This window comes from Passer domesticus, chromosome Z, assembly GCF_036417665.1.
Source record: "Passer domesticus isolate bPasDom1 chromosome Z, bPasDom1.hap1, whole genome shotgun sequence".
NCBI classification, from domain to species: Eukaryota; Metazoa; Chordata; class Aves; order Passeriformes; family Passeridae; genus Passer; species Passer domesticus.
The window spans coordinates 48,270,820-48,286,419 of record NC_087512.1 but is presented as its reverse complement, the minus strand read 5'-3'; the positions used below and the strand labels follow the sequence as shown (position 1 = coordinate 48,286,419).

The 15,600-nt window shown below is 51.0% G+C and overlaps 1 protein-coding gene across 4 annotated transcripts; it reads left to right on the top strand.

Annotated features, from left to right (window-relative positions):
- The first annotated feature begins 89 nt into the window (after nt 1-89).
- LOC135290575 (serine/threonine-protein kinase PAK 3-like) lies at nt 90-15,400 on the top strand. Of its 4 annotated transcripts, XR_010353339.1 has the most exons (13): nt 90-288; nt 1,182-1,219; nt 1,621-2,808; nt 3,755-3,818; nt 5,696-5,744; nt 6,874-6,986; nt 7,511-7,628; nt 8,267-8,366; nt 8,799-8,995; nt 9,557-9,694; nt 10,713-13,098; nt 13,669-14,016; nt 14,857-15,400. XR_010353339.1 is itself a non-coding variant. In XM_064404498.1 (9 exons), exons 1-9 carry the CDS (start codon nt 2,571-2,573, stop codon nt 9,930-9,932), a joined length of 1,107 nt encoding a protein of 368 aa, XP_064260568.1. In that variant the 5' UTR covers nt 419-2,570; the 3' UTR covers nt 9,933-10,837. The 4 variants fall into 4 exon arrangements, 1 of the variants encoding a protein (XP_064260568.1); XR_010353340.1 differs by lacking the exon at nt 90-288 and having other exon boundaries at nt 419-2,808; nt 10,713-12,276; nt 12,719-13,098; XR_010353341.1 differs by lacking the exon at nt 90-288 and having other exon boundaries at nt 419-2,808; nt 10,713-10,796.
- Nucleotides 15,401-15,600: the final 200 nt, after the last annotated feature.

Below are 15,600 nucleotides of genomic sequence, written 5' to 3'. Positions count from 1 at the left end.
GCTATTGTGATGTCAGCGGCCGCATCCCGGCGTTGTCAAGGCAAAGTTGCTGTGCCGAGGCCCAGAAGGGCTCAGTGTGCAGAGCACCTCTGTGGCACTCTCACTGCGGGCAGAACCTGCTGATCGACGAGGTCTCTGCCAGCAGGACTCAGTATTTTTGCTTTTCCCCACAGGCATTGTCTGCTGCAGACTTGAGCAGCGCTGCTCAAGCCATGGAGGGAGTGTGTGCTGCAGTTTGCACAGCTTTTTCCGTGGCTTATTCTGGGTACTTTCTCACCCACCTGGCACGTAAGTAGATATTGCAGCATATGGAAACCAAAGTGCCACCAGGAGGCCTTTGGCTGGGTAAAGCCACTGTCAACAGCTCCAGCCAAGAAGGGGGTGTCTCTAGCCAGCGGGGAGTGGGCAGCATTTGTAATGTGGCCTGCAGGGGTTCCGCTTCTCCCGTGGCACAGCCTGTGGCAATGGAGTCTGGAGTCCCCTCAGTTTGCTGGCTCAAGGAAGACAACTTCCAAGATAGGAAGAGTGGGAGAGCTTGTCAGGAGTCCTTGTAAAAGCTGTGCACTGCTCTCCAGGACTGAGGGGAAGTCCCTCAGTTCAAGCCTTCCTATATGCATTCCCTCATCCCAGCATGTGCCTGTGGAACTTGACACTTCCTGCACATTAAAAGAGCCATTTGTTCTGTAAAGAAATTACAGAATCAGCTCGGAAAAGGCCTCTGAGATAGACATTTCAGAGGAGTTCTTGTATGCTCCTGAACACAGGAGCTGTTCCCTTGCTGTGTCACGATAGAACTGCCACCATGGCTAAAGGGCACTTGGGTGAAGCTTTTCTGGGGAAAGGTTTTCAGTGAGCTCATGGCAATTGCTACATGCAATCTCTTGAGAAAACTGAAGCACAGGAAAAGGAGGAGCTGTAGCTCCTGCTGGGTGGGGTGGGGCAGAAGCAATGGGACTTTCTCAGTCCCAGGTTTCTATGGGTTGAGTGGCCAAAGAGGACAAAAGGTAGACATCAGGCAGTATTTTGTGCTGTTGATGTGCTTGCTGTGTGACACAGGGGTTGCAGCTGGAGTGATGTAGTGAAAGCAGAATGCTCTGTCTTTGGGTTGACTTTTTGGTGGGCTTGCCCAGCACAGGCAGTTTTCTTTCAGCATCTGGTTGTTTTTCCCTTGTGTGTTGCAGGTCACATCACCCATGCCTGGAGAGAATCCGGTCTTTGGGTGAGTGGGAAAGGAGCCTCTGGCCTTGGGAGCATTTGACAATTGTGGAGCAAGCTGTGAGCTGGGCCTGTTGCAGTCCAGTGCCAGCCTGGTTGCATGAATGAAAGTACAGTCCAGACTCTTTGCAGCAAGAGCAGCAGCAGCAGGAGGAGCCTGGGCTGTTTTCTGCAGTTCCTTTTCAGAGCTTTTAAGCAGCTGGAAGTGGGGTTGCCTGGTGCTTTAAGCCATGAGAGAATTTCACCTGCACAAGAGAGTGCAGTCCCATCTAATTGTCCCATTTTACTTGAGTTGGAGCAACTTAGAATCCCATTTCCCTACAGATGATTTCTCCTTAGTGCATCTGGGTCTAGAGCTGAATATAAAGAAGGTCATGTGTCCCTCATGCTGCTGTCTGTCTGCAGAGCCCAACACCAACCTCGGAGGCTCCTCTGGCTATGTGTCTTCCTGCGGAAAAGGCCAAAGAGGAGGAAGATGCTCCCCAAACTGCACCTGCTGCCACTGCAGGGCCTGAGCATCCAGCATCAGTAAGTGGCAGCTCTGGGTAGTGCTGTGGCTACAGCAAAGCATAGCTGCAAGTTTCTGATCAGACAGCACCTCCCGTGCCTGGCTGAAGATGCTGAGGGCTGGAATCATTCCAGCCCTTCCCCCAGTCAGTTAGGCTTGGAAAAGGGGAGTGGAACTTGGATTGTTCAGACATCTGAACAGTAGGCAGTAGGCACCTTCCTACTGTTCTGAAAGGGGCTGTGAATTTGTCTTAGCAAGAGACAAGAGGTAGCATTAAGATGTCTTTGGATGCTCCTGGGGTACAAGTGAGGCCCGTGGTGGCCAGTGGCTGTGCAGGCTCCCTGTCCCCTGTGAGGAGAGCAGTGCAAATATGCAGTTCAAAAGCTTGCAGGATATGAGGTGGCACTGTCCCCAGGAGGGACCTGGCCCTCCCCACAGAGCAGCTGTCAGTAGCTAAAGGAAGAGCTGAGCTGCAGCAGGGCCTGTAGCTGAATATAGGTAAGGTTGTGAATGACAGGTTCTTTCCTGTCCCTCGTGCTGCTGACTGTCCACAGAGCACAAGGGCAGCGTCAGCACCTGCTCTGGCTGCCTCTGTACCCGAGGAAGAGGCTGAAGAGGAGGAAGGTGCCAATGAACCTGGCCCTGCTGTCAGCCCAGGGCTGGAGCAAACAACACCAGTAAGTGCCCCCTTTGAGTAGCAGTGTCTTTGGTGTCATTTTGTCCGTCATGTAAAAGCAGCCTTGGGATTTTGTGCCTTGAGCTGTTGAAGCAAGCTGCACAAGCTGGGAGGTGAAGAGCCCTGGGTGTGGCCAGCAGTATCTTCCTAGGGGTGTGCATTTGAAATGAGATGGGAGGGGCATCTCTGCCAGGCACATTTGTGACCCAAATTCATTTCTTGTCCCAGAGCTCCACCTCCTCTGTCCTGGCAGCTGCAGGAGCTGCAGCTGAAGGCTGGGAAGAAGGCTCCAGTGCCCAGGCTGGAAGCTCAAGCACGAGCAGCTCGTGCACCTGGAGCACGACTAGCTCCTCTGGCAGCAGAGAGCAGCAGCGAGAGAGCACAGAGGACAAGTGCCTGGCCGTGCTGAGTAGGTCCTTTGTGATCCTTGTGTGCCGGAGCGGTGCCTTGTGTGTGCGTGTGTCGGCATGAGCTGTCCCACCTCCTGCTCCTGCTCAGCTGAGTGCCAGGTCCTGAGGCCTCCACACAGGACCTGTTGTTGTGCCCTGAGGTGGTGAGGGATCAGCGGGGTGTTGCTCCTGCCTCTGAGAGCAGCTCGGCCTGGTTTGGCTTTGCCTGAGCTTCCCTGTAGGCAAAAGGCCAAGCAGAGCTTGCTTCTGGCTGAGCAGGAGGCTGTGACCTCGCGAATGAGTAGGCCTCAAGGAGCTCCTGCGGGGCCCAGCTGCTGTGGGCACGGCCAAGGTCATCTTCAGCACTCAGCCTGTCCTAAAGGCTGAGGGGCCTCATTCCTGAGGCCATCACAGTAGCTTATAACATGAGCTGCTGCTCCTGAAAGGCTGAAGGGCATTGTTTAGGCAAAGTCCTGCTTAAAGCTGGACATCTGGGCTCTGCTGGAAGCACACTATTCTTCCTGTTCTGGAGAGAGCAGCTGATGATAAAAATTGATGCCAGAACCCAAGATGCCTTTGATGTTTGCAAGGATGAAAGCTTGTGTTGAATGTCACGGAGTGTTCATTGCCAAGAACAGGAAGGTTTTGTTTTTCCTGCTGCCCTTAATGTTTCTAGAAAACAATCATTTCTCTTGGTTAGAGTTTTCTGATCCCTGTCTCCTCTGACTGTTTCTCCATGTGCTTAGATTGCAGTTTAGACTTTTAGTTTAGTGCAGGCCATCTGCGCTGCAGGGCTGCTTGTCTTGCTGCTGCTGTTTTTGAGGTGGTGCTGGTGCGGTGGTGTTGTTGTTTCCCGACTGACTGAGTTGAGAGGGCCCAGTGTCCCAGAGAGTGGGGCTGCCTTTGTGATCTGCTGCAGGGTGTGATCTCTTTTGAAGTGAGCATCTTTCCTTGGGCTTTTTACAGAGATGCTGGTGAGCAAGGGAGATCCTGAGGCGAAATACACAGAAGTGGAAACTCTTGGCAAAGGGTGAGTGCAGCCACAGTTCCTTCTTCAAAGGGAGGAGCTGTGCATTTTGCTGGTGTCACATCTCCCTGGAGTGACAATCTCCAAAGCTGCTCAGACACTGCGTTAAGATGATGCCTGGTGATCTCTCAGTGCTGGCCAGCATTTATAGCTGTGGTCTAAAGGCACAGCAGAGACACCGGGATGCTGGCAATGTCTTTCCTGCAGCAAAGAGCAGCACCTGGCAGATCTCCTGTCCCTCAAGTGTGTTTGCACCTGTTTGCCGCTTTTTGTAGGAGAAATAATTTTTGAGTGTCTCAAAATAATACAAAATACGTGGGAATGAAAGGAGGAGAAACCCCATTGCCTCAAAGGTCAAGTTAGCTATCAGGAAGCAGCTCTCGGTAACATTTCTTTCCTGTATTTTGCTGAAAACAAGATTCAGTGGTCAGGATGACCACCACCTAGTCTAGAAGCCAAAAGCAGAAATGAAAGCAGCACCTCTCTTTTGTGACTGAGGTGGCAAAAGACAAAGCTTCAGGGGAATGCCCAGTGCCAATGCACTCTAGAGGAAAAGGCATCATTTGCCTGATGGCAGACCCCTCGTGGATCCTGTGGGGTTTAGGCCTTTGCTGCAAAGAATCCACCAAGCTGTTCCCCTTGAAAGCCAGCTCTGCTGACTGTAGATGGGATTGATTTGCGACATTTTCTCTGTACCATGTGTCCTGGTTTAGGGCAATTTTGGGAGGAAACCTCCCGACAGGGCCCCTCCCAAAAGGAAACCCACATGGCCACTGCCCCCAGCCGGTGTGGGAACAATTTCCTTGGAGATAAGTGGAAAGAAGTTGTTTATTTAACAGGCAAAGCACTCCCCAGCACACAAAATGAACAATACTGGATGTCAAAACTCATTTGCTGCTCTGAAGAGATGGCAAGTTCAGAAAGTCTCTCCTGGGGTTTGTCACTGTGTTATCTGTCCCTCCAGTGCTGGGAAAGGCTGCAGAGTAGGCCCTGGTGGGCTACAAAGTGTGAGCTCTCGATGTTTTGCCGGGTCCCAGTCTGGAGCAGGTTCGAATGGTTCCAAGAAAGGGGAAAGAAAAACAGTAAAGGGAAAACTCAGACTGCCTTAGCCAGCTAAACTAACTAACTAACTAAAAAGCAAAAGGAGTGTGGTGCTCTACCCCAACTGTGCCTAGACAACAACACTGGAGTTCCGTGTTCCAGCAGACTGCGGGGCAGAGTGCAGTTGATAACAAAACTCTGTGCTCCCTCTTCTCCTGACACCTACTGTCTGATCCAATCTTGGAGGCACAGAATATAACATCCAGCATAAACAGAACATGTGACTGGGGGTGCAAGCATCATAATGTCACCCCAGAACAGAAGCCAAATGTACAAGAAGTCACCAGAAAAGTAGAGTCCTTCCAGTGTCAGGTGCACTGAAGAGAAGCAGCTGCCAACGGCTCTGGACCCAGAGCACAGCTGTCTAAGGATCCTGTGTTTTGAGGACTTCTCCATTTGTGTGTGCAGCAAGGGAAGCCTTTGCCTGCTCTGGCTGTGGCTGGACACTATTTTCCTTGCAAGCTGGAAAAGGAATCTGTGTCTAGAGGATTTCCTCCAATGGCTGTTACAGGGCTTCAGGCTTCTCAGAAGGCCTGAGTGGTGGTGCTTGAGTTTGGCAAACAGACTCCAAGGAGAGATGTGAGAAGACCCAACTGGTAAATTCCTGGAAGAATCAGACACATGCACAGATAGAGAAAAGAAAAAGGAGAAAAGACCCAGAGAAGAATCTGTCGTGTTCCACTTACTGTTTGCCCAAGGACTTTTTTCCCGTTGGACTGCAGTGTTTTGCACTTGCAGGGACTAAAGGATATCTTTCTCTGCTGCTGTTTTGTTTCTAGGGGTTTCGGCACTGTGTGCATGGCAGTGGAGTCTGCCACAGGAGAAGAGGTAAGCGTCAAGCAGCGCCGCAGCTTCTGCAGCTCTCGAGTGCCCTCCCCTCTGCTGTGAGCTGTGGCTGAGCTTTGGGTCGCCAGCAGAGCTTTGCTGCAAAGGCAAATGGAATGCAGAGCAATGTCTGCCTGCCAAATACAGTGGGGACAGATTTTGTCCTTCCCAGCTGCCCCAGGGGATGCAAGGAGGCCAAGCGGTATCGTTCAGAGGAGGCCACGCTGGCTGGGTCTAAGTGCCCAGGTGGTGTCTCAGAGCATGGCACTGCTCTTTGGGGCTGCAGGGTTCCTGAATTCTCATTTCTGGCTGTTAGCCAATACATGGGAATCGTGCTGGTAGTTCTGTAGCCACCTGCAGTGCTGCCCTTGGGATCTGTACTTAGAGAGAGAGAGGTCTGCAAGGAGTCTGTCAAGGGCCTAAGCCCTGCTCAGAGCCTGGTGTACATCCCTAGAGGATCCAGGCTTGGGTTATTTCTTTTTACAGTCAGGCAGTAATTGCAAATATCAGTGGTGTGAAGTAAAGTATTTTAGTGGAATGAAATGCAAATTCATGAAGTGAGGAAGTGCTAGGATTGTCTATTTTGTCCTTAATGATGGTTTCATCATCATGGCATTTTTTCTGTGAAATATGTAGGGTTGTATTTCTTAGGGGGAATAACGCTCCGGATGATTTTAGGACAGCATTGTATCTGTCCTGTCTGTAAGAGTTTGCTTTGTAGTTGTGCAATGGAGAATGCCAGTGGTTGCTGGAGGAATGATCAAGCCCCCTAGAAGTGCCCAAGGTTTCCCAGCACTTTTGCTCCATTTTTACTGGCACAAAATGGCTTCCTGCTTGCAAGAGGTGTGTCAATGACAATGGGAATGATAAAGTAAGGCCCTGGTGGAAGACGGTGGGCACAGTGAGTGTTGTTAGAGGTTTGAGGTGGAGAGCTTAGACCCTGTTTACAAGGCAAAGGGTATCTGTCTCTCTGTCCAGGGAGGTGCCCAAGCAAGCAGTCTGATGTCCAGTCACAGGGCAGTTTGGCCCAGCCCAGCTGGGCTACGGTCATCCCATAATCACTGTCTCCATCTTCGCCTTGTGGACGTGTGCCACACACTTCTTTGGTTCATGGTTTTCCATGTTGTTTTAGGTGGCCATCAAGAAAATTAGTCTCCTGCAAGAGAGCAGCAGTGAGCTGTGCCTGAATGAAATCCAGGTCATGCGTGGCACTAAGAATGCCAACCTTGTGAACTATGTAGACAGGTGAGTGGTTCTGCTGTCCTGCCATGAAAGGTCATTCACATCCTGCAAGCCAGAGGTTCAACCACTCCTTTGGGCGCTGGCAAAAGAGGATGGAGCTGTTAATTCCTGTTTCTGGGCTGATTTACAGCATCTTGGAAGGAGATTGCATTGGGGCTGCATTAATCTTTCCTGGCATACCTAGTGTGAAGGGCGCTTTCAAAGACAGGACTGGGCCCTGTCTTACTGAGCCAACAGCCTCCAAGTTCCTGTCCTCTCTCCACATTGTTTTGTTGGGTTTGGGGTTTGATTTTTCCCCTGGGTTTGAAGTGCTAACAAAGCACTGTCTATTGTATTTCCCTTGGCCTGTTGCGTTGGTGTGGATACCGAGCTGTCTTTTACACTGCACAGAGTTCAAACCCTGTAGAGCATAGTGAATGACTACTCACTTCCTCCTGTGTTCCTCTGAGAGAGACACAGAAAACAAGAATCCACCAGGTCATGTAAGTGCATGCCTTATTCTGCATGCTGTTGTTTCCTCCTTTCAGCTACCTGGTGGACGAGGAACTCTGGCTCGTGATGGAATACATGGACGGAGGTTCTTTACATGATGTCATCAGGGAGACTCACATGGCAGAAGGAGAGACAGCAGCTGTCTCTCGGGAGGTAAGGGATGGCGCTTCTGCTTCCCATGGCTTGGTCGGGATGGTCCTTCCAAATGGGTGATAAGGAGAGGAGAGATTTCATCTTCCAAGCCTTTCTCTTATGTCCTTGGCAGTAGCAAGACCATCTGAAGTGCCTGCCAGTGTCCCTGCCCTTCTTCTAGCGTGTTTGTGTTTGCCTCTCTAAACACTTCCCTGGTGCCTGTGTGTGCTGCATTCCTTCCCTGTAAGGGCAAATGTGATGGTGGCGCAAAGTGAAGCAAGGGGCAAAGACAAAGAGATACTCACAGGACTCTCCCAGAGCTCAGCCTCAAAGGAGAGCCTTGCACCCAAAGTGGTGTTTGCAAAGGCATCCACTGCTGTCTGGCTGGAGAGAGCACAGCCACTGCAGCAGGGCTCCTTCAGCCTGTGTTTGCCGGGCACTGGCCAGAGGAACAACTGCCCCTTCTCTCTCAGAAGCAAACACACCCTCACTTAGAAAGGCACTGCTGTCCTCGTGGTGGAGCAGCAGGCTCTTGCCCTTGCCAGCAGCCTGTCCTGCCATGGCTCACCATCCCCCAGGAAGTCAGTGTTTCAGATGTGCCACTTCCCTGCCTGTGGGATGAAATCCACTTAGGCTCGTGTTTCTTTTTCCTCTCTCAGTGCCTGCAAGGCCTGGATTTCCTGCACTCCAAGCAAGTGATCCACCGCGATATCAAAAGCCACAACATTCTCCTGGGCTTGGATGGATCTGTCAAGTTGGGTGGGTGTTGCTGGCCAGGCTCAGCCGTGGCGGGCTGCGGTGTGGGGCTGCCTTTGGGTGGCTGCCAGTTCCCTGCAGAGGGGCCTGTGGCAGTGCAGGCTGCCCTGCTGCAAGCACAGAGCACAGCCACAAGGTGCAGAGAGGTGTTGCTGGGAAGAAGGGCCCAGGAGTGGCTTTGGGTTGTGTGTGTCCCTTCCCAAGCAAGGCAGTTTCAGTCTAATAGCTTCAGGGACTAAAAGCCACTGCCTGAAACTGGGGACTTTTGCTAAGTGGCCAATTCCTTATTTCCTCGGCTGCAGGCTGAGGAATGGCTGTATGGCCCCTTTACAGCTGGGTTCCACACTGCCTTCTTGGACGTTGGTACAGTGGGGATTTCTTTTGTTTGCTTTCCTAATTCACGCTGGCTTGATCAGAGTGGTTTTTCCTCCTCAGCTGATTTTGGCCTTGCTGCTCAGCTCACTGCTGAGCAGAGCAAACGGAGATCAGCTGTTGGGACTACTTACTGGATGGCGCCAGAAATTTTCACCAGGAAGCCCTATGGCCCCAAAGTGGACATCTGGTCCTTTGGAATTGTGGGGATCGAGATGGTGGAAGGAGCGCCTCCGTACCTGATGAAAACCTCCCGCACGGTACGCTGCAGCTGCTCTCAGATACTGCTGTCACCCTGACAAAATCTGCTCCCATCCTTCTGCCTGGGAAGCTTGCCAACACCTGAAAATGATAGGTTCCAGGCTGCACAGTCTCTTGTGCTTCTTGGCCAGATCATCCCCTTGCCATTTTTGTGCATGAACAACACCAAAAAATCGTGATGCCTTTTGCTTGGCAGAAGCTTTGCCTCAGGGAGCAGGGAGCAGTGCTGAGCTGCATTTTGTGAAATAATCCTTGGAAATAGTAGAATAAGATGGAAGTCCTTCTTTTAAAATGCCTGAAGAGGTGGTGTCAGTGCTCAGAGAAGCAAAGTGTGCTGTTGCTGATGGAGCTGCTGCTAATTCCAGCAGCCAGTGAAATCAGGGGTCAAGGGAAGAGCCTTTGCATACTGGACTGGCTATGGCTGCCTCTGGCTTTGGGTTGTTTTAGTAGGGCTAGGGAGTAAAGTGCCACTGGAGAGTGGAGCTTGTCCAGTGGGGTCTGTGTGAGCAGTTTGGGGTGCGAAGGAGACAGGTAGAGTGTGGCATTTCCTTCTTCTCTAGGTTCAACAGCTGATAAGCACCGGGGCCCCCCCGAAGCTGCAGAAGCCCAGGCAGCAGTCGGCGTGGCTGCGAGACTTCCTGCACTGCTGCCTGGAGAGGGACGAGGACAGGCGCTGGTCTGCCCAGGAACTTCTGCAGGTAAAAGGCAAAGCGGCTGCACGTCCTGGATGTGGAGACAGCATTGCACAGAATGCCCTCCTTTCTGTATCTTTCTGGTAGCCAGAGAAAGCCTGTTTCAGCCTGTGGGGAAAGTAGAAGTTCATTGCTTCTTTTTCTCTTTGGGCAGCATCCGTTTGTTACATCAGCCAAGCCGACCTCCACCCTGGTGCCTCTGATCATGGCCACACAGCAGTTTATGTCTGGCAGGAGATACTAGCCCTGGAAGAGGCCTTTGTTGTTGTTTGTAGTTTCTAGTTTGTAGCTTATAGCTTGTAGTTTGTAGTTTGTTTAGAGTGAATAAATACTATAATAAATAAAATCTTCTCTGTGTTGGAACTTCCCTTTGTTCTCACCTTGTGAATAGGCTCTAAATTTCTTCTGAATGGTCAGGTGTTTCTCCAATGTGGGAAGACCCATGGATGGGGTTTGTGACATGGTTTGTTTGTGAGCAAAGGTCATCTTCCTTCATCGCCTCCAGGCCACAACCTCTTGTGGAGATACAGGCTTGCAGCTGTGACTAGAGGAGCAGAGCAGGACAGAATGGAGCCGAGCAGTGGTGTCACTGCTGGGGATGCTCCTGTGCCTGTGGTTGTGTTGCAGCTCTTGGGAAAGGTTGGGAGTGTCTGTGTTGCTGTGGGCAGAGGGGGAGGGAGCCAGGCTTCTCCACAGTATCAGGCACAGGTGAGTGTCCAGTGGGAAGGCAAGTTCTGCCACGGGAACTGAAGCCAACATGAGGGAGTGAAAACTTGTTCAGTTTGGATCTGTGTGAGCCACTGTGGACACTGCTAGGGGACTTCCTGGGGCTATGCCCTGGAACAATGTTCCCTAGAACTTTAACCTCTCCCATGGAGTCCTGTTTTTCATTTCAATATACAGTGATTATTGAAAATTATTGAAAATCATTTACTGTGTGATGTTCGGTGGTATCGGACAGTATATTTGATGACATTTAAATTCAAATTTAGTTGCACAATATTTAACAAACTTCCTTTCCCAGTTTTCCTGTTGTACCCCTCACTTCCCTGAACCCACTATCCCTGAGAAGGAGAGGATGGGAGATGGAACCTGCTCAAGAGCACAGGTGAGCCACCAGTCATCTGCCATCTCCCCTCCTTTTCTGTCCTCTTGCCAGGACAGCACTGGCCATGCCAACCTGGAGTCTACCCTAACCCACTTTCTGACAGCCCTCAGCCCTACTCTTGCCTTCCTACTGTATTAGCCATTCCCCATTTTTGTTGGAATTCATGTTTTAGAGATCAAACTTACAATGAGATTTCACAATAAAACAGCCAGAGGACCGACTCTGTTGCCCCCACAGGAGACCTGTTCCTGGCCCTGCCAGAAGCTCCCCGACAGGCCAGTCTGCCGGGGTCGGCTGCCAGTGGTCTCTGCCCCAGCACGGGAAAAAGTGGTTCTGGGCAGGCCGCACTCTCGAAGAAGGAGTCTGGACTCTTGCTTTTCGGTCTTCAGTTGAGTTTATTGTTCCTTATCTACAAAGTTTTTCTGTCTGTCCAGCCGAGGTCTGATCAGCAAGACAGCCAAGGGCACTCTCTCCCGCCCATGGGGCGGTTGTCTCTTTTCTAGTAAAAACTACGTAGAAGATATTTACCTTTAATTTCCAATACTTTTCGCCCTTGTTGGCAAGTGCACTTTCCCTATGAACCAATCCACACATGCCAACATCATCCTGAACGTGGATGCCAAGGAGAAGAAAGAAGAAGGACAGGACATGCCCAAATTCCTCCATCTTAGTACCCCTGACCCCCATGTACAGAATTTCAAAACCCCCCTGTACAACATATAAAACCCCCCTGTACAGTGTGTTATAATTCAAGTTTTATCAAGTGAGTATCTTCCCCTCACCATTCAGGCCTGAATTTCTCTCATTTTCTCACATTCAGGTGTCTTTGGCTTCCTGCCAGGGTCTCTGAGCCCCTGCCAGGGCTCTGAGACATCCAGGGCATCCAGAGAGATGCTCTGGGTTCCGACACTAGTCCTCCATCAAAGCTTTTCTTTTGATTTGTGTGTTTGGTGAAGGGCACAGGGGAAGGTGCCACCACAAGTCCTTTTGATTTTCTGTTCTCTTGTTTTGTGGGTGAGTGAGGGGGAATGGAGTGGCAGGGAGCAACCTGGGTCTCAGGGCTTTAGAAGCAAGGGGGAATGGAAATCAAATTCTCTTATTGTTTAGCTGTGCTCTGCAATATGAACCCACCTGTTAATTTAAATTGTCAAGTTTAGTTAAAGTCTATTAAGTGTTGTGTTGTTTTTAGTTAAGACAAAATTATTATTTTTACTATGATTGTTATACATTTAATTATAAATCAAACAAAAAAGGGGGAGTCGTGGGAGCTTGTGCTGGAGGGCAGGGGCCAGGAACTGACCATACAGCCACAGATCAGACAAACAACGACCAACACCAAGCCTCAGGAGAAGAGAAGCCACAAGGGATGACACCCAGACAACTTATGGGGAGCTTCTCATGAAGAGCAGAGGACTCTGGATTGGGAGTGGCCATGCAGATCAACAGCCTGCCTGGACCCATCAGGGCAGAGGGAAAACAGGTGATGGCTTTGGGATGGGCACCCAAATCTGCCTACACTATCCCTCAATGCACCATCCAGCACCAGGAGAAGCCTTGCTTAATTTTTTCAGTATTTTATCCAATTACTTTTGATTTTTTCTTCTTGCTACCTTCAACGTCTGTACATAGTCCTCTCATTCCTTTGATGTTTCTACCTCTTCCTTTCTTTGCACCTTCCCCTCCCTAATTGTCAGCTGAACTATTGACAGATGGCTTTTTTCACCCACTGGTACCTGATGTGCCAGCAGCAAAATAATTCTCATTATTTTGCCCCTAACTGCCTTCTCATTGGGGCACTGTCACAGCTGGCAAAGCTTTGGTCTTTCATGTGTTTTTTGGGCAGGAGGTGGGTGAGGGCAGACCAAGTGACTTCCTAAGGCCTACAGAGCAATGCCCTGCAAGCCAGACCTGTTCTCTTTCAGGCAAATCTTCTTGGAAAGGACTTCAGAATTCCATCATGGAAATGAAGCACTGTTGACAGAGCACTAGACTCTGAAAGGATTTGAAAGGGGAGAGGAAGCTCAGCTTGCACATGAGCCACAAGAAGCTTTCTCCCCACCAGAATTTTGGCATCACAATAGCAGTGCTCCATGCTGGCCATCTCTCCCCAGGATATCCCCCACGTGCACGCCCCTCCTGCTGGCAATGGGCTCACTTTGGCTGTCTTGTGGGGCAGAGAAGGGAACAGGCACCCAGAGAGGGAGCATTTCACTGTGTTTCAGAAAATGACAGCAGAGCAGCCTTCCTCAGCAAAGTCATCTGAAATGACTTAAGAGTCCTAATAGTCTGGAACGCCTCAAGGGTAGGGGTCAAAGATACAACAAAACTGTGCCCCGGCTGGCACAGGGGCTGTCCTTGGGCAAGGCAGCTGTGCCGGCAGGGCCCCGGCGCTGTGCCGGCTCTGCCGGGCTGCCGGGGCTGCGGGACGGTCCCGCCGCGGCTGCGCTCACCACAGCCCGGCCCGCTCGGCTGCAGCTGGCCCAGCCGTGCGCCGTGGCTGGCGCTGCTCCTTGCCTGGCCCAGAGCCCTGTCCCGGTCAAGCGCAGCTGGAGGGAGCCTCCTGTCCCTGTAGAGCAGAGGAGAAAGCACCGGGCAGTTGGGTTTCTGGCAGTTGCCTTCTGCCAAGGAGCAGCAGTGGGACAGTTTTCCCAGACAGTTGAACGAATAGGGCAGAGCTAATTAGACAAGGAATTGTTAGTTGAATAGCCCCAGAACATGTGGGGATTTTTTTCTTTCTCACCCTGTTTGGGAGGATGGGAGCTTTTGTCTTTCCTGATAGAAGTACAGTTGCTGCCAAAGGAAACACACCCAAAGACCAATAGTGACCCGGCCTTCTCTTTGCTTCCTTTCTTCTTCCCTCACTGCTACACAGTGCTCTCATACCAGGACCTCACTGCTGCCTCACCTGAGGGTTTACAGCTGCCTCCAGGCCCTTCCAGGCTAAGCGCAGGTGCTCAGGAGTCTGACTTCTTCCTGACATCTCCCAAGAAAGTCTTTGCCTCATCTGGATTTCTTGGGGTTTCATCAGAGGAACCAGGCACCAGCAAATTTCATCTCAAGCGTCAGCTCATCATTCCGCTGGTTCCCATAGACCGCAGATGCCGCCCTGAGCTCATGGTTTCTCTGCGTCCCATAGACCATCACAGCCCTTCCATGGCCTCTCCAGAGGGAAGCAGCTGCACATCTTCAGAGCAGTATTTGCCAGCCTGCAGTTCATCAGGTAGGGAAAGAGTTTCTACCCTTGCTTTCCAAGCAGGTCCTGGTTAGTGACCCTTTAAAGAGTTTTCCTGCAGTGCTCTATCATGGGTAGATCTCAAGCGAGAATCGGGTAGAAAGTGTCAAGTCGCCTAGGAAGAGGGATCTTGAAAACAGAAGGATTTTCTGCCAGCTTTTCCTGTCCTTGGTGCAGATTTGGAGGGTGTTCTGGGCATTTTCCAAACAGCCCTTCTGTAGGGGTACAAGGGCAAGGCAAAAGATATTGCCTAACAAGTCATCAGTGTTAGGTGCACTCCCCTCTTTCTTTGAATGAAGCCAGACTAGGATGGTGAGAGGATATTGCAGAGCTTTAAGACTGTCTGCCCTGAAAATCAAGCCAAACCACTGAAATGAGCTCTGCCTGCCCCAGAAGAGTTGGAGCTGCAGAATACAGCCTCACCCACAAGGCTGGTTTTAGAAAAAACTCACGGTTTAATTTCAGCATGTGTGTCTGAAGATCTGGGCTCTTCCTGGGTGAATCCACTTTCTGTGGTCTTTTGTGATGAGAAACCAAATGTAGCCAAATCCCAAAGCTGCTGGGAAGATGCAAAAGGCTGTGGTTATAAAATGTGTGTGTGTGTCTATATCCCTTTTACAATCCATGCTTTAATCTGTGTACATGTGAATTAGGATAAATATTTTTTAAGAGGAGAACTCACTCCCCCAATCCCCTGGCAAGTCTGAATACATTTCTGGAACTGAGGTTGCTCTGTGCTTCCTGTGATGTTTGATCCAAGGCAGCACTAGAGCTCTGTGTCCCAAAGCCACATTGTGGAGCCTGACCAATGTGTTTGGATTCTTGCAGCCACCCCAGGCACTTCAGGCCCCAGCGCTCCAGCTGGCAGTGCTGGTTTTGCACCATGGACAGCCCCCAGCTGGCTGTGGAATACTCCTGGGGAAGAGGAATTGCCACCACCAGATCTGGACATGGTGCTTGAGACGCTGGAGGAGATGTTTTCTCCCTCTGCTCAGGTAACTGCATTGGACAGGGAAGAAAAGGGCTGGGAGCTGAGAGCTTGTGAATGTTGTTGCATGGCTGAGAAGCAAAGGCTTCTTGAGTTCAGCTCCGTGAATGGACAGGAAAAGATTTGCTTGGTGAAACAAGACTTCCTAAAGAAGAGGGAATGAAAAAGTCTCCCCCTGAATAAGGATGAAGAGGTGTGAGCCTGTGTTGGCCAGGTTTGGGTGCCTGTTTTCCTGGGAAGAATCCCTCGTGCAGGGGTGTTTGTGGTGAGGAAGTGGAAGCTTTGCAGGTTCTAAGAGGCTTTGTTTGGTGGGAAAGAAGAGAAGAGTGTTTGGAGAATTGCCAAGTGTCCCGTGCAGGGAGGGACATGGCAGAGGCTGTGCCTCTTTTGGGTGGGAAGGCCAAGGCAAAGCAGGGCTGGGCTGCAGCTGCTGCTGCTGCTGTGTGAGCCCTGCCGGGCGTGTGGGCGCTCCCAGAGCCGTGTGTGGGGCTGGGCTGGAGCTGCAGCTTTCTTGTCCTCTGGGTAACCTGGTGCCTGCAGCCCAGTCTCCATCTGGGAAATCCTCAGCTGGGCAAACTGGCCAG